This window comes from Eulemur rufifrons, chromosome 15 (assembly GCF_041146395.1).
Source record: "Eulemur rufifrons isolate Redbay chromosome 15, OSU_ERuf_1, whole genome shotgun sequence".
NCBI lineage: Eukaryota > Metazoa > Chordata > Mammalia > Primates > Lemuridae > Eulemur > Eulemur rufifrons.
In genome coordinates this window covers 52714785-52740676 of record NC_090997.1, presented here as the reverse complement: position 1 = coordinate 52740676, position 25892 = coordinate 52714785, and the positions used below count along the sequence as shown (strand labels likewise).

At 38.8% G+C, this 25892-nt stretch overlaps 1 protein-coding gene across 12 annotated transcripts in view; it reads right to left on the bottom strand.

Moving 5' to 3' along the window:
• KLHL32 (kelch like family member 32) overlaps window positions 1–25892 on the bottom strand; it is a 139098-nt gene that overhangs the window by 73946 nt on the left and 39260 nt on the right. For 10 of the 12 annotated variants that reach the window (XM_069487975.1, XM_069487981.1, XM_069487979.1 and 7 more), the window contains one exon: window positions 25155–25262. The exons of the other annotated variants lie outside the window; for them this stretch is intronic. In XM_069487975.1, the coding sequence (XP_069344076.1) occupies window positions 25155–25262 (108 nt within the window). The remainder of the gene's footprint in view (window positions 1–25154; window positions 25263–25892) is intronic. 12 annotated transcript variants of the gene reach the window in all.

The window sequence follows — 25892 nt, the reverse complement described above, 5'->3', positions numbered from 1 at the left end:
GGTAGTAAATAGCAACTACCTGCCATTTAGGCTAAAACGTCAGAGGCATTCTTGACTCCGCTTGTTTTCCTCATACCACACATCAGTTCTATCAGCCAGTCCTGTTGGCTCTGTCTTCAAAACAGTTCCAGAATCTAATCACCACTCACTACTTCCATCTTTATGGTTCTAATCCAATCCACTCTTCTTCCTAGACTTAACCGTAATAGCTTCCCAACTAGGTGCACTGCTTTCGCCTTTGGCCCCTCACGCTGTTTTAATAATATCAACCAAATTCGTCCTTCGAAAACATAAATGAAATCATGTCACTCCTTTTATTCAGAACTCCAATGACTTTCCATTGCAATGAAAATAAAACCCAAAGGCTTCACTATAACCTAAAAAGTTCCTTGAATATGCTGAGTGCCTTGGTGTTTGCAACTCGTTGTTTTCTCTGCCTGGATCACTCTCACGCAAGGTATCAGTGTGGCTCACTCCCTCTCATCTGTCAGACTTCTGCTCAGATATCATCTCATCTGAGCGACTTCCCTGACCATGCTACGTAAAATGGTACTCCATTCCCCAACACCCATCATTCCCTTATTGCTTTATTTTTCATCGTATCACTTACCACCTCTTATTACACATTTGTTTGACTGTTTTCTGTTTCTCTACTCACTAGGATATACACTTTAGGAGAGCAGGGACTTGGTCCGTTTTGCATCCTGAGCACTTAGAACAATGCCCAGCACACAGCTGTCACTCAATATTTATGGATTTAATTTAATTAAAAATATTGATGAATTAATTGATCCCTACACATATTTTTAATTCAGAATTAATTTAATTAATTTAATTAATTAATATAACCTACAAGGAAAAAGAACTCTAAATTATATTTCTAAGCTAGTGAAGAAGTGAAAAGTTAAGCAGATGTGGCAAAAATACCAACACCCATCTTATTCTGAAAATTCTTTCTAGCTCCTTTTCCATCATAGTCAGAAAGAGAAACCTGAATTTCTCCAGCTCCTCAAGGAGGGAGACTTTGACTGACATTCCGGAAATTAGTGCAGCTCCCATCAGAGGAGCAAGGATGTCGTACAGTCTTGCAGAAGAGGCATGGCCCAAGGCGGAGAATGGGGAATAGATGGATTAGAAAGGTTACTTTTAGCCTTTAAATCCTGTCAGTTGCGCTCGTTTCACACAACTGGTATTCATGATAACCTCCAAGGCTCGATAATGCCGAACACAAAGACAGATATCACAGAGAGACAAGATGAATATTCCATAGCATGTGTAACACGTCCAGCAGGCTGACTTCGACAAAACCTTCACAGGAAAAACCCGTACCAGAATTGTTGTTGTCTTTCTTATTTTTTGTTCTGTAGTTTTTTCCTCCACTCATTATAACATAAATTTTTCTAAAATACACTTTAGCCTAGAAAAACCCCTAAGTGCTTTTAAAGGTTTGGAGAAAGGCACCCTACCAAAACAGCAGGTTCTCACTTACAGAAACGGAACCAGCGTTTGCAAACCCCACTGTATTAGAGTGTTTTAAATTCAGCTCTGTTGCTGTTTGGTGACTGGTTGTTCTAATAGATTTTTCCAGCGAATTTGTGTTTGGGCAGCAATAAAAACAAAGATTCAGTCTCCTCATGATTTACAGTGTGGTGAATTTATCTATCACCCGCCTTGAAGGGTTGGCCAAAAGAATTGCCTCTGTAGAAGGGAGGGGATCTCAATCATGCATTTACGAAGGACAACTAAAGAAGCCAAATTTGAGCTCTGCAAAGGACTACATTTAGGCCTTTCAGAAACTTACACCTATCAACAGGTAGTCTGCCACTCAAACCAGGACAGACGGGAGGCAGGGTCACTTGAGGACCACCTACAGGAAGGGAGGGATGTCCTCAGAGGAAAGCACAGAGTGCTACAGTAGGGGCCAGTATGAGCAGCTTGACACATCCAATCCCTCATCGGTCTGGAGGAGCACAGCTCAGCTGGGGGCATAAACAGTGGACATGACAAAATGTCTTAATAACAAGAGATCAAGAAAATGCCAGATGCATAAAGCCAAGTGGCCCAGAATCCAACGGGGAAGCTGAAAACCCTCAAATAAGCCAAACTAGGCTGGGCATTGCCTCTACCCTCAATGGTGCTCACCTGTTTGGGTGCAGCTCACCTGCAGAGCTGGGGCTTCTCCAGATTTGCAAACAGGTTTGCATCAAGGATCAGGAGCAGGCTTGGGTGGGGCATGAATGTCTCTTGTCCACAGGGCCATCAGTATGCTCTCCCTCATGCCACCCACACCTGACCTCTGGGTGGCAGAATACAGGGGCTTGTGCTTGAAAGAGGGGAGCTGGACAGTGCCAGCTGGGGAGGTGACAATCTCATTATGTGGGTCAGGCCCAGGAACCTCTTCTGCAGCTTTTGGCAGGCAAGGCTGTGTGAACCGAGGAGAGGTCCACAACTGACTCCCACCCCAAATGCCAAGACTCTGTACTCGTTTTGGTGGAGATAAGAACTGGCCAGTGGCTGTGATGCTGGATGGTATGACAAAGTAATAGGAGTAAAACTCACAAGTGCAGGAGAAGGGGATGGGTGCCTGGTGAGAAATGTTACATCAGAATTCAGTTATGAAGAGGTCCAATCACCCTCTTGAGAGAGGCACTCTTGAATGCTCTGTCCAAATACGTCCTCTGGCCACCAATCCAAGCAGAATTGGTAGTGGACAGATAAATATGCACAATCCCTAATGAAGGCCCTCAAAACTGGAGTAAGACTGGGGCTCCTGGTCTCAGCGATATCTTCAGGCAGGATGTGGGGCCCGAAACCCGTGACCGAGGGGGGGTGTGGGACCTGGGGTGAGATTCCGCAGAGGGCATGATGGCGTGGGCGGCCTCAGGTGGCACTCACTCCTCACTGGGTGGTGCTCTGGGAGGCCAGAACTAGGGCTAGCAGGTCCGAGCAGGGACAGCCCACAAACCCCAGGGTGTCCGGTCTCCTCTTCTTCAGCTCATCCTCCTGCACCACCAGGTGTCCACCCTCTCAATCCCATCTTGTTCTTCTCTTTCTTTTTCCTCCTCCTTTTACTTGGCTGCTTGGACTGGCTGCCGGTAGGGACTGGTTTTAATTGCCATGGCGAGTCTCAGTGTGACTTTTTTTTTTTTTTGGCCTGTGAGCAAGGGAGTTGACATCTTCAGAAAATTTTGTATTTTCAGGTCTTCAAAGCTATCTTCCTCATTTCTTGCTTTAGGAGACCTCTAAATTGCTTGCTTCTGGGTTTGTGGATACAGTAGGCTGAAGAACTTGAGCACATTAAAGCCAGACAAGTAGGTCTTTACTCAGCACACATGAAGACACTTTGCAAGCACAGGCCCTCATGCAACTGCAAATTAGATGTAGTCTAACATAAGAATAACTGAATACATTTTCCCTCTTCTTTATACTTTCTGTCTTTGGGACTTGTTTTCCTTGTATACCAAAATGGCAAGTCACTGCAATTTTGAGCTTATAAATCAACAAATAAATTGAATACAACAGCATAAATAGGTTTTAAATGATCATATGTTCAAGACATATAAAACCTTTTGCATTAAGTTCTCCTTTATAAGCGAATTCTTATAGATGGTACGTGAAACACAAGATCTACCTAGCTGTAAGAAATTGCCTCCAATCTAGTATTTGTTTCAAAAGCACAAAGCTTTTTAATCCACAGGGTGGCGCCCATGTTTCAAGCAAAGGATTTTCTAAATTACAGTGGTACAGAAGTGCAGTACATGAGTAAGTTTATTTCTAAGAAAGAAAAAAATTCAAGTGAGGATAATAAAACGCACGAGTTATACTCTGTAAATGTTTCTATCACATTGGGAAATGTTCATAAATATTTCCCCTGAAGGGCTCGATCTGAGCAATACTGGTTCTCCATAAATCAGGGAGTTCAAACTTTTGGAACTTGTAGAAATCCTCATGGTGTGGCCCCAGGTTTGTTTTTAAAACTAATTTCTAATTCTGTGACCTACTAGTCCCTCTGCTAAAGCCAATAGTCCACTGTTCTCTGCACTCAAGCAATACCTTATTCTCCCTCCTCAATGACCTCCTCCTCACTTCTTCAATCTCCGTATATCAAAATCCAACTCATTCTTCAAGATCCATATCCAAGTCCACTTCCTATACAAAGCTTAGCAAGATGTGCGCCCACTCCAACCTCCAGCTGTAATTAATCTCACGGGACTCCAAACTGCCACAGATGTCTGGTGAACTAAGCCCATGGGCTCTAGGTCACACTGTCTTATTTCAAATCCTGGCTCCTATACTTGCTGGCAGCAGAATGCGCTTGAAAAAACTACTCAACTCCATGTGCCTCAGTGACCTTATATGTACAGTGAAATAATATCTACCTCAAAAGGCTGTTTTAAGGACTGAGAAAATATATGTGTATCATTACAATTGCATATGCCTATATGTAACAAAATAGCTTAAAAATATGAGGCTTATTTTTCTCACAAAATTTGGCCAGGTAGCTTGGAGTGCCAACTAACCAGCCTCCTTGTATTTTCCTGCTTGGCAAATCTCAGTCTGTGGTTTCATGGGCACAAAATGGCTGCTATACCTCCAGGCATTGCACTTGCATTTAAAGCAGAAAGAAAAGAAAGGGCAAAAACCAAAAACCATTTGCCAGCTGAGTTTGCCCTTATTTATCAGAAAAACTACAGATCTCCTACAAACACCTTCACATAGACTTCCATTTACATCTCAATGGCTAGTTGGTTACACATAGCTGCAAAAGAGCCTGGGAAATTGAGTTTTTATGGCTGGATGCACCATTGTCCCATACCAAATTAGAGTTCCCTATAAAGAAAAAAGAGGAAATGAATATTGGGTGGGCAATCAGAGTATAGGATATGGCACTTAGCACAGTATCTATTTATAGTAAATCCTCAATAAATGTTAACTATTATAAGTTTCTTTTCTGTGCAACTAAGTGCTTTTGCCCTCAGTAAGTTGTGCCCTGTCATATTTTACCTGAAAGACTTTGATGGCAGAATCTATCCTATTTTATGTTCATTGCTGTTGAACATTCTAGAAGAGCACCTCTAGAATTATTTACTCAAGAAATTCATGGCCTTGAAACACAATTTCTGGGGAAAATATTAGAAGATGTCAAAGGCCTCGTGGGGAGCCTGGGTACATGCTAACCCTCATTAACAGTTATCTAATTAAAGGAGTCAAATAAAAGGACACAACAGACATTTCAACTATGAGCTGTAATAATATGTCCAAATAAAGGTAACCTTTGGATTGGGTATTGTACATAATGAACGTGTGATTTAATTAATTTGATTAATTCTTTAAGTTTCAAATTTTGTCAGGTGGCTTTCTTCCAAACATAGTACACTTGTACAAAGTTCTAAAAGACCTCAATATCAACCATTTAAAAATACTAACTTATAAATATTTCAATTTATCAAATAAATTTTCACTTTATGAAAAAACAATCAACTTTTCCATCTACTAGAATATGAAAAAAGATATCGCTAGATTTGATTTTCAGAATGTTTTTAAATAATGCTGAAAACCACACAGGCAAAATAATAATAAAAATCCTACTAAAAAAAGAAAGGTGTGGGAATCACTTTGAGAATTCTATTACTAATACTTTCCTCCACAAGTTTGCACATTCTCACTTGGTTCCTTTGGAATTTCTGAGGTTACAGGCAGGTTGTGGAAGCACAGCCTTCTCTAAGACACCAAGAAGAAACTTTAGAAAAGATAATGAGGCAAATATGACATTACCAGAAAAACGACATGCTGCCATGCCACTAATACAATTTCGAGAAGGATTTTCCAGTAGATGTTGCTACTGAAACTGGTTCTTCCTTTCCTATTTTAGGACATAATGGAAGGAAGACAGATTAAAGACTCATCTACTCAAGCTAGGTGCTTGAGTAGAAAGAAACGAAAGAAGCCAGCTGGAATTATTAAGCTGTCATGTAATTAATGCTAAGATAGTGGTGCTGTAGAGCACTGGGCTAGGATGCCTAATTTCATTGAAAGAAGCTGTGAAATAATTCTCCATATGAAAAACTATATCATTAATATCCAATTCCTTGTTCATATGAGTAATTCTTTGCATTTGCTTTATAAGGAATGGAGGTATAAGGATGGCTCTAGGCTAGGTGCAGTGGTTCACACCTATAATCCTAGCACTTTGGGGCCGGGAGCGGTGCCTCATGCCCGTAATCCTAGCACTCTGGGAAGCCGAGGCAGGAGAATCACTCGAGGTCAGGAGTTCGAGACCAGCCTGAGCAAGAGCAAGACCCCCCGTCTCTACTGAAAATAGAAAGAAATGATCTGAACAGCTAAAAATATATATATAGAAAAAAATTAGCCGGGCATGGTGGCACATGCCTGTAGTCCCAGCTACTTGGGAGGCTGAGGCAGAAGGATTGCTTAAGCCCAGGAGTTTGAGGTTGCTGTGAGCGTCACGCCATGGCACTCTAGCCCGGGCAACAGAGTGAGAGACTCTGTCTCAAAAAAAAAAAAAAGAACAGCCAGAGCAAGAGTGAGACCCAGTCTCTAAAAAACATAGAAAAAAGAATTAGCCAGGTGTGGTTGTGCATGCCTGCAATCCTAGCTATTTCGGAGTTTGAGCAGGAGGATTGCTTGAACCCACGAGTTTGAGGTTGCAGTGAGCTATGATGATGCCACTGCAGTTTACCCAGGGTGACAGACAGACCTTGTCTCGAAAAAAAAAAAAAAAAAGTATGCCTCTACAGTCCACAGGTTCTAGAGTCCACTTTAGAAACCTGGGAAAGTTGGCCGGGCATGGTGGCTCACGCCTATAATCCTAGCACTCTGGGAGGTTGTGGTGGGAGGATCACTTGAGGTCAGGAGTTTGAGACCAGCCTGAACAAGAGCAAGAGCAAGACCCCATCTCTACTAAAAATAGAAAAAAAATAGCCAAGTATAAGTGGCTTGTGCCTGTAGTCCCAGCTGCTTGGGAGGCTGAGGCAGGAGGATTGCTTGAGCCTAGGAGTTGGAGGTTGCAGTGAGTTGGAGGTTTCAGTGGGCTATGATGATACCACTACACTCTATCCCAGGTGACAGAGTGAGACTCTGTGTCAAAAAAACCCCTGGGAAGTCATTGACATGCTTGTTTTTAGCATCATCTTACTTAAAAAGTAGATGTCTGCTACTAGCTGGGCCCAGTAGCTCACACCTGTAATCCTATCAGTTAGGGAGGTCGAGATAGGAGGATTGCTTGAGCCCAGAAGTTGGAAACCAGCCTGGGAAACATAGCTAGACCCCTATCTCTACAAAAAAAAAGAAAGTCTACTCTACTACCTACCTTCATAGCATTTGAGTAAGGATAAAATGAGATGACCCAGGTAAAATGCTTAGAATAATGCCAGGTACATTTTATATAGGTAGCTACTATTATTATTGTTAATTCCATGAAAAAATAAATCTATTTCACAATGACCCCTACTTCTACTTCTAGTATTTACACACTATTGTCTATGTACCACGTATCATGGGGGGTGTTTCATTTATGTTATCTGTCCTTACACACTTCCCCACTTATCACTTGTGCCAGTAAATATTATCCCCATATGGCAGATGAGAAACCAAAGGCAAGGAAATGTACTCGTGCAATCAGCAAATCCTTTCTGAGTGTCAACAGTGCTCCAGGGACCTTTCTAGAAACTGTGGATATGACCATGAACAAGACAAACACACTTCCTTGTTACCATGGTATTTAGAGTCTAGGTGTTGGCCAACTGGGTAGACTGTGGTGCCAGCAACTAACAAGAGTAACACAAAGGAAGAAGCTGGTTTGGAGGGAAGGTCAAAGCTCCATTTTGAGGATGTGTTAAGTTTGTGATGCCTACGAGTCATCCAAAGAGAGATGTCAAGTAGATAGACATATGAGTCTAGTTGGCAAATTACAATCCCTACGCCAAGTCTTCCTATCACATGTTTTTGTGTAGTCTGTGAAGAATTGTTTAAATTTTTCTACTTGCATTTAAAATTTTTAATTTAATTTTTCAATTAATAGACTTTATCTTTTGGAGTAGTTTTAGGTTCACAACAAAATTCAATAAGAAGTACAGTGAGTTTGCATATATCTCCTGCCACCATGTGTGCATAGCCTCCCCCACTATCAATATCCGCCCCCAGAGTGGTTTGTTACAACTGATGACCAACAGTGACACATCATTATCTCCCAAAGTCTATAGTTTACATTAGGGTTCACTCCTCCTGTTAAGAATTCTATAGATTTTGAGAAATGTATAATGACATCTATCCACTATTACAGTATCATACAGAATAGTTTCACTGCCCTAAAATTCCCCTTTCCTCCTCCCTAACCTCTGGCAACCACTGATCTTTTTCACTGTCTGCATAGTTTTGCCTTTCCCAGAATGTCATATAATTGGAATCTCACAGTATGCAACCTTTTAAAATTGGTTTCTTTCAGTTAGTAACATGCATTTAAATTTTTTCCATGTCTTTTCATGGTGTGATAGCTCATTTCTTTTTACCACCAAATAATATTTCATTGTCTGGATGTAGCACAGCTTATTTAACCATTTACCTACTGAAGAACATCTTGGTTGCTTCCAAATTTTGCCAACTATGCATAAAGCTGCTATAGACATTCATGTGCAGGCTTTTGTGTGGACGTAACTTTCAATTAATCTGAGTAAACACCAAGGAGTGTAATTGCTGAATTACATGGTAAGAGTATGTTTAGTTTTGTTGAAAACTCTCAAACTGTCTTCCAAAGCAGCTGTACCATTTTGCATTCCTACCAGCAACTAATAAGATTTCCTGTTCCTCCACATCCTCACCAGCATTTAGTGTTTTGTCGGTGCTTTGCATGTTGGTGCAGGGTGTGTTCATAGGTGTGTAGTGGTATTTCATTATTGTTGTAATTTGCTATTCTCTAATTACATATACTGCTGAGATTCTTTTCAGGTGCTTATTTGCCACCTGTACATCTTTTTTGGTGAGGTGTCTATTCAAATCTTTTTTGCATTTTTAAAATCAGGTTGTTCATTTTCTTATTGGTTAGTGTTTAAAGTTCTTTGTATATTTTGGATAATATTCCTTTACCAGACATGTCTTTTGCAAATATTTTCTCCCAGTCTGTGGCTTGTCTTCTCATTCTCTTGACAGTGTCTTTCACAGAGCAGAAGATTTTAATTTTAATAAAGTCCAAGTTACCAATTATTTTTTCTATGGACCATGTTTTTGGTGTTGTATCTAAAAAGTTATCACCATACCCAAAGTCATCTAGATTTTCTCCTATGCTACCTTCTAGGAGTTTTCTAGTTTTGTGTTTCACATGTAAATCTATAACCCATTTTAACTTTTGTGAAGGGTGTAAGGTCTGTGCCTAGATTCCTTTTTTTTTTTTTTTTTTTTTTTGCATATGCAGGTCCAGTTGATGAGCACCATTTGTTGAAAAGACTATCTTTTCTCTATTTTATTATCTTTGCTTCGTTGTCAAGAAGCAGTTGACTATATTTACATGGCTTTATTTCTGGGTCTCTATTCTGTTCTATTGATCTGTTTGTCTATTCTTTGGCCAATATCACACTGTCTTGATAACTGTGGCTTTTTTATTAATAGTAAGTCTTGAAGTAAAGTGTTGTCAGTTCTCCAACTTTGTTTTTCTTCTGCAATATTGTGTTGGCAATTCTGGGACTTTTGCCTCTCTATTTTAAAGTAAGTTTTTGCCTCTCCATTCTAAACAAAGTTTGTTGATACCCATAAAATATATTTCTGGGATTTTGATTAGGATTACATTGAATCTATAGATCAAGTTGGGAAGAACTGACATCTTGGACCATATTGAGTCTTCCTATCCATGAACATGGACTCTCCCTCCATTTATGTAGTTTTTGATTTCTTTCATCAGAGTTTTATAGTTTTCCTAGATCTTGTATATATTTTGGTAGATTTATACCTATTTCATTTTGGGGGGTACTAATTTCTAAGAACAGTTTTAACATTTTTAAACAGCCAAAAAGCCCAAAAGATGAATAATATGTCATAATACATGAAAATTACATGAATTTCAAATTTTTAAAAAACTTTTTACATTTTTAAAAAACTTTTTACATTTTTAATAATTATGGGTACATGATAGTTATATATCTTTATAGGGTACATGTGATGTTTTGAAACAGGCATACAATGTAAATGAATCAAATACCTCAGGCATTTAACATTAATTTAATGTTCCTTTGTGTTAGGAACATTCCAATTCCACTCTTTTAGTTATTTTAAAGTATACCCTAATTTATTGGTGATTATAGTCACCTCACTGTGCTATCAAATATTGTTCATTCTATCTAACTATCCAACTACATTTTTGTATCCATTAACCATCCTCACTTTACGACCCTCCCTGCTACCCTTCCCAGCCTCTGGTAACCATTATTCTACTATCAGTCTCCATGAGATCAATTGTGTTAATATTTAGCTCCCACACATGAGTGAGAACATGCAAGATTTGTCTTTCTATGCTTGGCTTATTTCACTTAACATAATGTTCTCTAGTTCTATCCACATTGTTGCAAATGGCAGCATTTCATTTCTTTTTTTGGCTACACAGTATTACACTGTGTTTATGTACAATTTCTTTATCCATTCATCCACTGATGGACACTTAGATTAATTCCAAATCTTAGCTATTGTGAAAAATGCCGCAACAAACATGGAAGTGCAGACATCTTTTCAATATACTGTAAATTCAACTTTTACTGTAAATAGAGTTTTACTGGATCAAAGCCATGCATATTCATCTACATATCTGTCTCTGTAACAGTTTTAATGCTGCAACAGCAAAGTTGGATAATTACAAGAGAGACTCTATACGGCCTGCAAAGTCTAAGTTATTTACTATTTGGCTCCTCACAAAAAAGTTTGCCAATCCCTGGTCTGGAATAGGTGGGGGCTGGGAGTTAACACCATAAGATTGTACCAAATAACGTGGATCCGGATGACATCATCAAGGAAGCTAGACTCAACAGGAGGGTTCTGAAGCCTGGGAAAGTAGGGGCCCAGCGAGGGGAGGAGTGAGCAAAGCCTCCTGGCAAGGAAGGGTGAGAGGATGGGTGCGGCACAGAATGAAAGCCCACAGAGCATGGGGGTGCAAAAGCCAGGACAGAAAAGCCTTCAGTGGAGAGGCAGGTTGGCTACGTTGTATGAAGCCAAAAGGTCATCTATGACAGTATTTAATGGAAGTTGGCAATATTTGTGACTATTAAGAACAGTTTCAGTGGAATGCTGAAGATGGATATCTGTAGACTTGAGTGGAAGATGAGTTAAAAATGAGTGAAAATGAGGAAAAGTAAGTTCATGTTACACTTTTTGTAAGTTCTGCTGTGAAGAGAAGCAGAGAAATAAATGGTAATTTATTCAGGGAATGTTAGAAAAAGAAAAGGATGAGCAGCAGAGCATGTTTATATGCTGTGAGGATGATGCAGTAGAGAAAGAGGAGCCGTGGTCAGAAGAGGCACAAGTGAGGATTATAGGAACGATGTCTGAGAGGGTGAGAGGGAGTGGGATCCAGAACTTAAGTGGGAAGGGGGAGTTAACCTCTGACCGTTCAGGGATGCCTCTCCCACTGTAAAAGATGGGAACACAGAGAATAAGTTCACAGAAACTGGGGGTCTGGGGGGATCGATGGTGGATCTTCCTGTCTGCTCCTATGTTCTCAATGGAAGGTGAATTTTCCTTATGACATAGGTATTGGAGGTGGGGTAGTGAGGGGGCGGCATTTGAGAAGAGAGGAAAAGGAATGAGAAACTCATCAGGAAGAGGAGGAAAGCAAATTTACTAGGAAAACAGATTAGTATTGCCTGGCAAAATGAGTATCTATCTGAGATTTGGGATCACAGATTTGAAATGAAAACAGTGACTCTCTCCAGCAACAATCAGCAGAGTTGATTCTTACGATTGGATTCAACCAGTAATTCTCCAAAGGTCCCATAGGCTGGAATCAAGCTTGGTTCCCTCTTAGATCAGTGACTGTAATCTTTGCACTGTGCCAAAGTGTTTCCACCCTGACAGATATATGCTAATATAGAGATGAATAGCTATGATCAGTTTTTAGGAGCTTTATCTATTCAACTTCCATAGGGGAAAAATGGCTATTTTTTTCTTCTTGCAAAGTACAGTACAAAATTATCATCTTATTTTTCAGGCAGTGCTCTATGAATACTATAATTCAATTTTTTATTCTATCTGAACTTGTGTAACTTTTGGAACACTGAACATCCTCGGGTGTTTCACTTATGCTCCATATACAAATAGTTCAAATCCCTGCTAATTCATTTCTTATAAATGAAATGGTATGTTGATCTGGCATTTCCAATCACAGTTTGACCCACTCTGAGAAAGCATAAATGTGTATCATCAATGCATCCCTAACATCTAATAAGTCCTTAACACATAGTAGGTGCTCATTAAGTATTCGTTGAATCAATGAATCTCACTTTGAAAATAAAATATAAATGGGCCAGGCACGGTGGCTCACGCCTGTAATCCTAGCACTCTGGTAGGCCGAGGTGGGTGGATCGCTCCAGGTCAGGAGTTCGAGACCAGCCTGAGCAAGAGCGAGACCCCATCTCTACTAAAAATAGAAAGAAATTATCTGGCCAACTAAAATATATATAGAAAAAATTAGCCGGGCATGGTGGCACATGCCTGTAGTCCCAGCTACTCAGGAGGCTAAGGCAGGAGGATCGCTTAAGCCCAGGAGTTTGAGGTTGCTGTGAGCTAGGCTGATGCCACGGCACTCTAGCCCGGGCAACAAAGCAAGACTCTGTCTCAAATAAATAAATAAAATAAAATAAAATATAAATGAATAGTTTTTATGAAGTATACAGGAAGTAAAATATTCACAAATTAACGTAGCACATTCAATACATACAAATTATTCCTTCATTTGAATGTTCTCTTCATTATATTAATACTACTCAAATTGAATATCTACTTGCAAGATAAATCTTCTCAAAAGTATTGTTTGGCCAATTATGTACCCTGATTATTTATTACAAAGACCATATATTGTTACTAACAGGTTGTTTTCTTTTTTAAAAACTTTACATTTAGAATTGTAAAACTCCCATATCCTACTACTTCATACAAATACTAAACGGTTCCAGCAGGGGGCTCAAGAATTCCATTTTAAGGAAAAATGTTTTAAAAGCCCATTGTCCAATAGTAGCTACTGTAAAACTCAGAAGGCAATTCCCATAAAAATATATTCCTCCTCTTGATCAAGTAAATCCGGGTCTCTGAATTTACTTAAAAATAATCCAAACGAAAGGAAAAAAACTACATTACAATAAAATGGAATTATTTATAAACTGTACATTTATGGATAAATGTACTTTTAACTAATTCTGGAAGAATATTAAAGTAAATTATAATCACAAAATCTTTGTAAAATTGAATAGGTATATGAGCAAAGTCCACAAGAACACAGAAAGGTAATATATGTAAGTGAGAATTTGTATGAAATTATTTTTCACTTTTATTCTTAATTATGTTTATATAAACATTTGGGTAGCCTTTTTTCATTTTCAAAGATAAAAAAGTAATTTATTTTTATAGAATTTGCATGCCCCTTTATTTTTAGTGCTGAAATAATAATAGAAAAAATTTAGAAAGCAAGTGGAATGGTTTATTTATGAAACAACTTGGGAATCTAGAGGCACTTCATTTTCATAGGTAAAACTAATGGGGTACAGCACCACTTTATTCCAGCCTACAACTAACATTAAGGTTCCTCTTGGAACTTTCAGACAGAGGTCCCATATCTTTTTATTCACTCCATTTACTTATATTCTGCTTTGTTTCAAGAAGAATCTGAGGTATCAATACAAGCACTTAAATATTAGGAACATAAATAATTCAAGGTAAGAGAAAATAGGAAACAAAAAGTAATATGAGGTCAGAAGAAGATACATATATGCACACATACACATATATACATATACACATACACACACAGTGTATATACATCATCATAACTATAAGTGGGCCACAAATGTGACTTCAAGTTTCCTAGCATCATAACTAAAAAAGACTAAAACAGAAATATAACCTAATACAAGATCAAAAGGTAGAAATACTAAAGAGAATTCATGCTTCTCCAGACTTTCAGATCTAATGGAAATTTTCCTATAGACGTTAAGAGGGTCATTGAATGACATACTTGGTGATACTTTCAATACCAACAGAAGTGTATTCCATAGAACACTGCTTAAAAAGCAAAGGTTAACAAAGAGATTTTTAAAGACCCAGATATTTAGTTTTCTGATTTCCTGGCTTGATCCAGGCATAAAATTTACAATACCTAAATAGTGTTTCTCAATGGAGTCAACACCACCTTCTAGGCGGCTATTTGGGAATTTGTGTATATATATTTGGTTGTCCCAGCAGGGTGGGCAATACTGGCATTTATTGGGCAGCGGTCAGGGATGCTAGACATCATGCAGTATACAGAGCAGTCATTAACCACAAAGAATTGTGCTGTAGGCTGCACACTGGAATGCCCTGCTGGACTTGTACATTAAGAGAAAATAAAGGTCAAAGCACAGAATATAACTCTGTTTTACATACACATTTTTTTCTTATTCTGTGTCAAGATACACTGAACTTTCCAGGAATGCAACCACCACAAAAACCAAGAGAAGATTGTTGCTTTGTTTTATTTGAAATTTTACTAAAAGAGTTGTAAATATAATACAACCTCTGTGGAAAGTAATATGGAGATACCTCAAAAAGCTACAAGTAGAATTACCATTTGATCCAGCAATCCCATTACTGGGCATCTACCCAAAAGCACAAAAGACATTCTATAAAAATGACATCTGCACTAGAATGTTTATAGCAGCACAATTCATAATTGCAAAGATGTGGAAACAACCCAAGTGCCCGTCAATACATGAGTGGATTGATAAAATGTGGTATATGTATTCCATGGAGTTCTACTCAGCCACAAAAAACAATGGTGATCTAGCATCTCTTGTATTATCCTGGATAGAACTGGAGCCCATTCTACCAAGTGAAGTATCACAAGAATGGAAAAACAAGCACCGCACATACTCACCATCAAATTGATATTAACTGATCAACACTTAAGTGCACACATAGTAAAACATTCATGGGGTGTTGGGTAGATGGTGCGAGGCGCACCATCAGGGGGACGGACACACTTGAAGCTCTGACTCAGATGGGGCAAAGACAATATACATAATCTAAACATTTGTGCCCCCATAATATGCTGAGATAAAAAAAAAAAAGATTAAAAGAGTTATTGATAATGTCTTTTGGAAGAGTTGTGCCCCAACATATACATACTGAAATATATATTATTTTTAACATAAATTTCTTTCCTTTTGTTTGTTCTTTATATACAGTTAAAGTATCCTATCGATGTTTAGAGTAATTTGTGTAGGTAAGTTATATTACCTAAGAATTTCATTTGAAGATAGTAAAGGTAGCCTTTTTATATTAAGGTCTGGTAGATGATTGAGAACCACCAAGCCAGATGGACAGACTACGTATCTTCTGGGGAATCCTTTATGTGTATAATTTCTCTACAATGAAATTTTAGTAAGAGCTGTCTAGCAAACAGGATGAGGCTAGAGTGCAATTATTCTCTTTTCCTGAATAAGAAAAAAGTTTATATACTTTAAAAATTCCTCCGTAGGCTAACACCTTCTTATGAAATTTAGGGAGCTAGCTGGAGGGTGTCAAGTCAGAGAAGAACCAACTGTTTATTGCCCCACTAATGATAATAAAATCACTATCAAGGGCAAAAACGAAATACTTCTCTTTCCATTCCCTGCACTGGCAGTGGAGTGGAGTGGGAGGTACAGAGAGTTGGAAGGAGAGTGGAGGAAAGAAGAACAAACCCAGATTATTTCAATCGAGTTTTACAAAACGAAGATGAGTTATAGCACAGAGTGGGCCACGCTCGTCCTGGTCATCTAATGTCATCTCAGATATCTGGAGCCCCTCACAGTGTGCATGTTCTGTACATATATGAGTTCAAGCACCCTGGCCCACACTGAGTTCCACAGTGCAGAATGGTGCCAAGAAAGATTAAAAATGCTACAAGCATAATGTTCAAACACATTTTGTTTTCATTAGGGGACTGAGTTTAATAATGTCCCAAAGGAAAATATCAGTGCCTGAAATGTGACTATTACTCAAGTAGAATGCTAACAGAGTTGACCCCTTTTTGATATTTGATATTTGTCTGCTGACAGTTTTCAAGCCACACCCTTCCCTCTTCCCCATCTGCCCCACATAAGAGCAAAAGTGTAAGAAAGCCTCCAAGACATATAACCCCTGCCTGCCTAAAGAACCCTCGTCCAGGTCCCACCTTTTAACCACAATAAAAGCCAAAGCCAGTCACCAATCCTTGCTCTTCTCAAGCCATTTTTTCACCTGCTTGGGAGCCATCCTGCTCTCAGAAAGTCTCATTATGTGGGTAATAAACCTTTTCATACCCTGTTGGGATGTGTGTAGCATTATTGGTTTCAACATTTGAATCATGGTGGCGGGGGTGGGCCTCATGTTTCTGCAGAGTGAGTACAAGACAATTAAGAAATCAAAAACTTATAAATTATTATGGAAAAACAAGAATAAATTTTTTAAAAAATAAAAATACAGTTTTGTTACTGAATTGAAAAGCTGATCCCAGAAGGGCGGCCACAGCTACACTTCCTCACACAGAAACATTTTAGACATTAATCTGCTGAACACACGGCTTTATAAATCTGGCAGCATAAACTACACTTGACCAGACAGCACACACACTTAATAAGGGATAGCTGACTGGCATGAGAACTGACCCTGCTCTGTAGGTGGGAGGCTTTCCCACATGGCATCATTGTGTCTGAATCAACTGTTTTCCACGAGGAACAGCCAGGCCTTGGGGCCAGTGAAGTTGTTCTTGAGTCCTCAGATGAGAAAAGTAAGCTTCTGGGGGTCAGTCAGGACTTGGACTTCTAAAAATCTCACTTCTCATTTTCTCACAGTAAACAATTAGGTTCCCTCCCAACCTGTCCTTACCAATTTCGACCAATCCATGTCAAGGATTTATTATTTTATTTGCTATCTTGGGAAGCCATAAAAATTCCATTTGGCATATTGCCTCTAATGGCTATGGGTAAAGTTCTTTGTTAAGTGGGTCGACACATTCTATGAAACCATGACTGAACATATAACAACTTCATCCCAAAACAAGAAGCAGACTAATCTGCTAGTTTGTTTCAATAATGCACTGATAAAAGAAATCTCCCCAAAGGCAAATAACGGAATTTGAAAAGGTTCAAGAAATCAAAGACGGAATTCAAAATTCCTCTTTTGTTTCAGGCCTCTCAAACTTTCTGTCAACAATTCAGTTAAGGGACTGGCACAACTGTGACAAGAATTAAGGTGGGGAGAAAACAGTCACTTTCTGCAAAATTCAAGCCAAAGTATAGTGGTTCTCACTTATCTGTGGTTTTGCTTTCTTTGATTTTATTTATGTGTGGTCAACTCAAGTCCAATAATATTATAAAGGGAAAATTCTAGAAACAACTTGTAAGTTTTTAAATGCCTGCTGTTCTGAGTAGCATGATGCAATCTTGTGATGTTCGCTCCATCCCACTGGGACGTGAATCATCCCTTTGTCCAGCAGATCCCATTGTACACACTTCCTGCCTGTTAATCACTTGGCAGCTGTCTCAGTTATCAGATTGAAAAAGCAGTATATTTGGGGTTCAGTAGTATCTACGGTTTCAGGCATTCACTGGGGGGTCTTGGAACCAGTACTGCTCAGATAAGGGGAGACTGCTGTACTCTTCCTCAGAATGTGAATTTCAGAATGTGCCCTCCAGGGCCTGGGGCACAGTAGAGTTGCCTCCAGGGCCTTTTACATGCCAGATTTCTGTAGGTACTGCCAGCTGAAGAAAGGATTCTGAAGCTGAAATATTTAAACCACTGAATAATCTTAACACTGCTCCCTAGAGAAGCATCTAAGAAATATTTCTCCCAGATTTGTTCCATCTGCTACCATTTAGCTCAGCCAGGTTATGTTTGTAAGTCATCTGATGGAGACTTTCTCCATGTAAAGTGACACATCACCCCCAAAGGGACAGTCCATGGGAAAGCAGTTCCAATTAAGACTCCTGTCACTCTGCTGCCTGGCCTGATGCTCAGGCCTCCAGAGAAACGTATTCTGCTGTGGGAAATAAATACAGTTTCAATGATCATCAAAATGTAATGCTACAGTACATGCATCATTAGCACTATCTAAAAAAAGGTCATGTGAACTTACTAGGACATCAAATGAGAATCAGAAAGAAAAACGTTACTCTTTAAGACCTTGGAAATTCAGGATTTTCCTTTAGTTTTCAATTCCTGATTACATAAATGTTTTTACTTGACTACAATTGTAGCTAAAAAATTTTTTCACTTGGAGTATCATACTTTTCTAGATCTCCAAAAGGCTTCAAAATATAAATAGTGATGATTATACAATATTTCCTTGTGATGCTTGTAAAAGTATTCTATGGGTCAGAGAAAGGTAGTTAGGATGAGTCTATCAAGAAATGGGTCCTTCTATAATGATGAATAGCCACGGGCTGGAGTTATTGGATAATAAGGAGAAATGCAAGGGGACACCGATACCAAAGAATCTTTCTTCTTCAGATCCCCAGATACGACATAACTGGTTCATGGCTGGCAAAGTTAGCAATACCTGGAAGTGAAGGACTTTAAAGGGGACTACAAATGTCACTACCATTTGATGCATAGTTTCTTCCTTTACTGGGTTTCTGGAATCTCTCCATCAGGCTACAAGGGACAAAACAAGAGAAGGACAGTTCCCTAGAAAGTAAGAGGAAGTTAACTAGGTTCAAACCCCTCTTCCACTATACCTAAGGTATTTATCACAGTGCTTGGCATACAGTCTACCTTCCTTGGCATCATTATGCCACAGTGTTAAACAATAAACTGCATTGAGGTGCCCAGTCCTATTTGCTTCCATGTTGGTCCTACACAGATGTTATTATGCTCCTCACGATCTGGCTGGGTGTTTTGTTTGGTTGGTTGGTTTTGTTTTTAGCAACACCTGCTTGCTCCTGTGTGGCTGACCTCTTGTCTAGTTTGGACTGCGATTCCTTCTCCCAAGCAACATCTCCATCAGACTCCCCCCCCCCCCCCCCCCGCCCCTTCTTCATCATCTCTTTTCTACTCAGGACTGGTGTGAAACACGAGTGAATTCCTGGCCAGAGCTGGAAAGTGAGGAGAGTGAGGGAGGCCAGGATAACAGGATGAGGCCTCTTGCCCACCAGGAGAGTGGAGTTTGTGTTTTCTTAGATTCACTTTGTTCTTTTCTCCCCAAGGCAGATCTGCCTGGGGACAGTTTACATCACACCATTGGCTTCTGACCTTATTCCCAGAACAGGGCCCGTGGAGCAGGGGCAGCCTGGCCCCTTTGCCCTCCACGGCTAGTTCCGCTGTAGTCAAGGGCTCCGTGCATGGCTGTGCAAGGACACCCACAAGGGCTGCGATGCATCCAGACCTCTACTCAAGCAGCGCACCAAGCAGAGTGTGCCCGGAGGAAGGTCACTCTAGTGCCAAGGTGGAATGTGTGCTTACACAGCCCTGTTGTTTGCATGTATTTAGGGGGGAAATTGTATGTATTAGGGGGGAAATTTCCTTTTTAAAAAAATTTCCTGGATGAAATCTGTGGGCCAATTTTTAAGAAGGCTATACTTTAGAGCAATATGTAGGAGGAACACGCACACATCTTGTTACACTTAGCGGCATTCATTCATCACTCCCACTCTGCACTTCCAATTTCTCTCCAAGACAGCGACAATTTTCAGATGCTTAAAATACTTACATTTTATACTATACTTACTACAACTGACTAAACATATAATCAACTGTCAGTAGAAATAGCTATACGTGGATAAAAATCAATGTTAACCCTGAATTTTTTCAAATCTATATATATATTATGGTTAAAGACTATATATCAGTAAATGTCCATAATAGTAAATAACACTTAAGAAATTGAAGAATTATGCTTTCATTCATGCTTCCATATCCCAAATTCTTTGCTTAATCTTAATTTCAATTCCACAGTACAGACAAAGCAGCTGCTTGGGTTTTGTTTTGGTTTTCTTTTTTTTTTTTTTTTTGCCATAATCTGTGTCCCTGTCTCAAAGGGAACAAAGATTTATTATAAAGTCACTTTAATGTTTAAGAAACCAAACTCCCTTGGATGTTGTCCAAGAAAAACTATCAATTTCCAACTTCTACTCCGCAGCAAAGAGTAATTGTAAACAGAATACAAGTGCAACTCTGAACCCTCATGGACTGAGGAAAGCCAGTTTCCAGGTTGAGAAAACTATCAAAATAGTTTACTCTCTAATATGCCCAAACACTTCCCTGCCTCCTTCAATGAAGTATAACAAATATAACTTAACCTTTTCTTAATAACAGAGGACATTTAAAAAGAACAATAGACTTGAAATTAGGAGGACTAAGGTCTGACTAATTGGGTCAAAACATACTGGGGGAATGATCTTAGTCAATACACTGCAACTCTCTGACCATGTCATCTTTCAAATGGGATCACACAGCTGTTTTAAAGATCAGGTTAAACACACACATAAAGTAGTTAGTGCTGTCCTCTGGCTTCTTTAGCAGGTGCTCTGTGGAATGTCAGCCACCTTCCTGCCCTTAGGTACCCATGTGACAGACTTACTGCTGTGTGCCCCAGGCTCATCGCTCCTCTGCAGATGTCCAGTCAAGAGTGGGTCTCTGGTGCCTGCACAGAACAAATGCAACCCCAGGTCTGGCCCTAGGTCTTGCTTTTCTTTCTTTCTTTTTTTGTAAAGCACTTATAGCAGCTACCTATATATTTGCATCTCAATTGGCTTTCTTTTTCTCATAAAAGTGGACTTTGAGCATCTGAGGCATATGACTCCTGGGCAATGGGAAATGGCTGCCCTTCTGCAAACTTCTTCCCTCTTTCTGAGTAGTTTTCTTACCCTTCCAAAAGGGAGCTCCCCTTCCACTATCTTCAGTTCACATTTCATAAATCCTTTATGCCACAGGCATCATCATATATATGTATTAAAACAGTCATTCTGAAGGAAACCACAAAGTAATCAAGGCAAACAATGAGGCAGCCACTTATCTTTGCATGTGTATTTTAACTAAGCCTTCACAGCAATTTTTGTGTTCTTGAGTTTACTAACAATTTAGACATGCTTTACAGTTTATAGCCTCTAAGGTTAAAACCTTTAGTTGTTAATGCCGCTGAGTATGGATACTATTATTTACTATTTCATCTCCATTGCACACTTGTGAAGTATGAGCTATGGATTTTCAGTCTTTAGAGATGGAAGGATGCAGGTGCACCTGTAATTCACGTATAAAGAGAAAAATTCACAGAGACACAATTTAGAGCTGGTATCTTTCTTTACATCTCTAAACAAAAAAAAACCCATATATTATTTATTCACCTCACTAGGAATATTTTTTAGCCGCTCTATGAATGATAACTGCCTGTCTGAATTTCCTAAAGCTTGAAATTTGGCTGGGCTAACCCTGAATTTGTGATCCATCACCTTTCTTTCCCCTTTTTACCTCCTACTTGATTTTTTTTGTCCTAACTACTATTTTTATTCCACCTGCCAGAGTTGCCTCAAATTTTCTATGAAACATATCTCAAACTCTACTAACTCCAGAAAAGAGAATGGACAATATCATATATTTTAATAAGCCTCTAAAGAAAATTTGGTGGAAAATGGAAACTAAAAAGATAATAAAAAAGATCAATGAAACTAAGCATTGGTTTTTTGAAAATATAAACAAAATCAACAAAATTTAACCAGACCAAAAAAAGAGAGAAGACAAATAAATAAAATTGGAAATGAAAGAGGAGATATTATAACTGATATCACAGAAACACCAAGGATCATTAGAGACTACTGTGAATAATTATATACTAAGAAATTGGATAACCGAGAAGAAATGGATCAATTTCCAAAAATATATAATCTACCAAGACTGAATCAAAAAGAAATAAAAAATATGAACAAATAGCAATTAAAGAGACTGAATCAATAATTTAAAAATCTCCATCAAAGAAAAGCCCAGGACCTGATGGCTCCACAGAAGAATTCTACCAAATTAACAATCCTTTGGAAAAAAACTGAGGAAGAAGGATGCCTTCAAATTCATTTTACAAGGCCAGCATTAGACTGATACCAAAGCCAGACAAGAACACTACAAGAAAGAAAAATTACAGGCCAATATCTCTGATGAACATAGATGTAAAAATATTCAACAAAATACTAGCAAACCCAACAAAATACTAGCAAAGTGAATTCAACAGCACATTAAAAGAATCATTCACTATGATCAAGTGAGATTTATCTCTGGGATGCAAGGATGATTCAACACATGCAAATCAATAAATGTGATATACCATATTAACAGAATGAAGAACAAAAACCATATGATCATCTCAATAGATGCAGAAAAAGCATTTGATAAAATTCAACATCCTTTCATCTTAAAGACTCTCAACAAATTAGGCACAGAAGGAATGTACCTCAAAACAATAAAGGCCATATATGAAAAGCTCACAACTGACATTATACTCGGTGAAAAGTTGAAACTTCTTCATCTAAGATTAGAAACAAGACAAGGATGCTCATTCTGACTACTTCTATTCAACATAGTACTGGAAATTCTAGCCAGAGGAATTAGACAAGAAAAAAAAATAAAAGGCATCCAAGATCTCGAATAGCCAAAGCAATTTTGTGCAAAAAAAAAAAAAAGCTGGAGGCATCACAAGAAGAAGGCAAAAAAACAAGTAACCCAATCACAATATTGGCAAAGGACCTAACAGACTCTTCTCAAAAGAAGACATATAAATGGCCAACAAATATATGAAAAAATGTTCATCATGATTAATCATCTGGGAAAGGCAAATTAAAACCACAATGAAATATCACCTCATGCCTGTCAGAATGGCTACTAAGAAAAAAACAAAAGATAAGAAGTATTGATAAGTGTGTGGAGAAAAAACGAACCCTTGTGAACTGTTGATAGGAATGTAAATTAATATAGCCATTATGGAAAACAGTATGGAGGTTTCTTAGAAAACTAAAAATAGAATTACCATGTGAACTACAGCAATCCCACTCTAGGTGTATATCCAAACTTATTAAAATCACTATGCTGTAGAAATATCTATCTGTACTCCCATGTCACTGCAGCATTATTCACAACAGCTAAGATACAGATGCATTTTTGGTGTCCATGATCAGATGAATAGACAAAGAAAATGTGGCATATATACCCAATGGAAGACTAGCTTTAAAAAAGGGAGAAATCCTGTCATTTGCGACAATATGGATAAATCTTGAGGAAATTATGCTAAGTGAAATAAACCAGGCACAGAAAGACAAATACCTCATGATCTCACTTGCATGTGGAATCCAAAAAATTTGAACTCATAGAAGTGGAGAATACAATGGTGGTTACCAGAGACTGGGGGAGGGGGATTGTCTTAATCCATTTAGTGTTTCTATAAAGGAGTACTTGCAGCTGGGTAATTTATAAAGCAAAGAGGTTTATTTGACTCACAGTCCTGTAGGCTATACAAGAACCACGTTACCAGCATCTGCATCTGGTGAGGGCTTCAGGCTGCTTCTACTCATGGCGTAAGGGGAAGGGGATTTAGTATGCGTAGAAATCATGTGGTGAGACAGGAAGCAAGGAGAGGGAGGTGCCAGGTTCTTTTTAACAACCAGCTCTCATGGGAACTAATAGTGAGAACTCACTCACCCCCTAGGCCCCCCATGGAGGGCACCTCCCATTAGGCCCCACCTCCAACATTGGGGATTAACATGAAATTTGAAGGGGACAAACATCCAAACTGTAGTGGGGGTGGGGAGTGTGGGGGTGTAGATGGGGAAAGGAGAGATATTGATCAAAGGGTAGAAAGTTCCAGTTAGACAGGAGGAATAAGCTTTAGTGATCTATTGCACAGAACAGGGACTATAATAAATAATAACGCATTGTATATTTCAAAATTGCTAACAGATTTTAAATGTTTTCACCACTATAAAATGATAAGTATGTGAGCTAATGGATTTCTTAATTAGCCTGATTTAATCATTCCACACTGCAAACATATATTAAAACATCATATTTACCCCATATATATAATTATTTGTCAATTAAAAATACAACAAAAAAAGAAGAAAAGTTCATGGAAAGGAGACCGCCCACCCATTCTTCAAATGGAGACCCAAATACCACCTTCTCTGTGACATTTTGGACCAGTGGCCCCACTTGACGACATCCTTGCTTCTCCCACTGTGATTTATATTCTGCTTCTATTGTGACGCCCGTCCCAGTGAGGACACATAATGATGTATTTGCCCCCTCTACCAGAATGTGAACCTATCAAGAGAAGAGGCCCTTATTTTAGCATAGAAGATACTGAATTCAAGTTGGATGAAATGGAATTAAAGAACAAAATTTTATAAAAGAGTATAAACATTCAGTCTGTGTCTGAATTGATTTATTTGAGTAGTTCTCAATTGTAAATGGATGTACTCTGATGTCCTGTAAATCCTATAACAATTTTAGTCATGATCATAGTAGGATTTAAAATCATCACAATCTAATCTAAATCCCTTATATTGTGACCCTGAGATATGTGGAGGACACGGTACCAAGATGCTGGACATAGATTTTTGGAGCTTTAAATATTTTTTGTCTTATTTTTAAGGTAATAGAGCCAGGACTGAGTCACTGAGCTTCAGGGATAACAATGAGAATCCAAGTTATCTTGCAAACTCTTTCCCTTATGATTGTTAAGATATTTTCAAAATTTTACCAGCAAGCACTGAGTTAAGATTAAAATACCATGTTCGCTGGATCATATTAAAAATCAAATTGCTGTACTTATCTTTCCATAACATTAGTTATAAAATTATATAGATGTGAAACTTTTTTTAAACATCAATGAATAACAAAAATATAACTAAATCTCATACCTCAAGGATAATTTCCTCTGGTTAGGTACAGTCAGATCACATTCAGTACCATACCTGTCCTGTGTATGCAAACTCCAGAGCCTGCTTTAAGCCAAGGCTGGTCACACCATGCAAATTCACCTCATCAGCTCCACTTTCCACCATACAAAGACTGAACATTGCCTGTCGGGGGGAAAGAAAGAAAGAGACAGAATCATGGGAGGGAGCAAGACAACGTCCTAGAGAGACTAAGAAAGAAAAAGTTTTACCAATTAAAGATTGTTTTTGATTTTGAAATGCTTCTACAAAGCTTCGTCCACACAAGCCACTGCAAATCACTTTAGTTACAGTAACAACACACACAGTACCTCATTCCTTACACACAGAGTCTCATTTGAGGTGACTGTGTTTAGGCTCGTTGAACTCATTCTCTTGATCCTGGGTTCTCACTGTTACCAAGTAATAGGCAACAATCACGAACATTCTGGCCAATAGGACATGGAAAGAGGCACCCTCATCTTCTGACCTCTCTGCCTTTTTTTCTGCCTCATTCTAATGACATATCTTTTTCCTCTCATCTGCCATGTATCACACACTCCATTCCAGTCCTTCTCAAAGTGTGGCCCCTGAACCAGCAACATTTGCATCATCTGGACACTTGATTAAGTATAGATTCTCAGGGCCTCGCTGCAGACCTGCTGAATCTGAAACCCAGAGTGGGGCCCAGTGATCTGTGTTGTAACAGGCCCTTCAGGTAACTCTGATGCTCACTTGAATTTGAGAACCACTAAGTTATTCAGTGCAAATCAATTT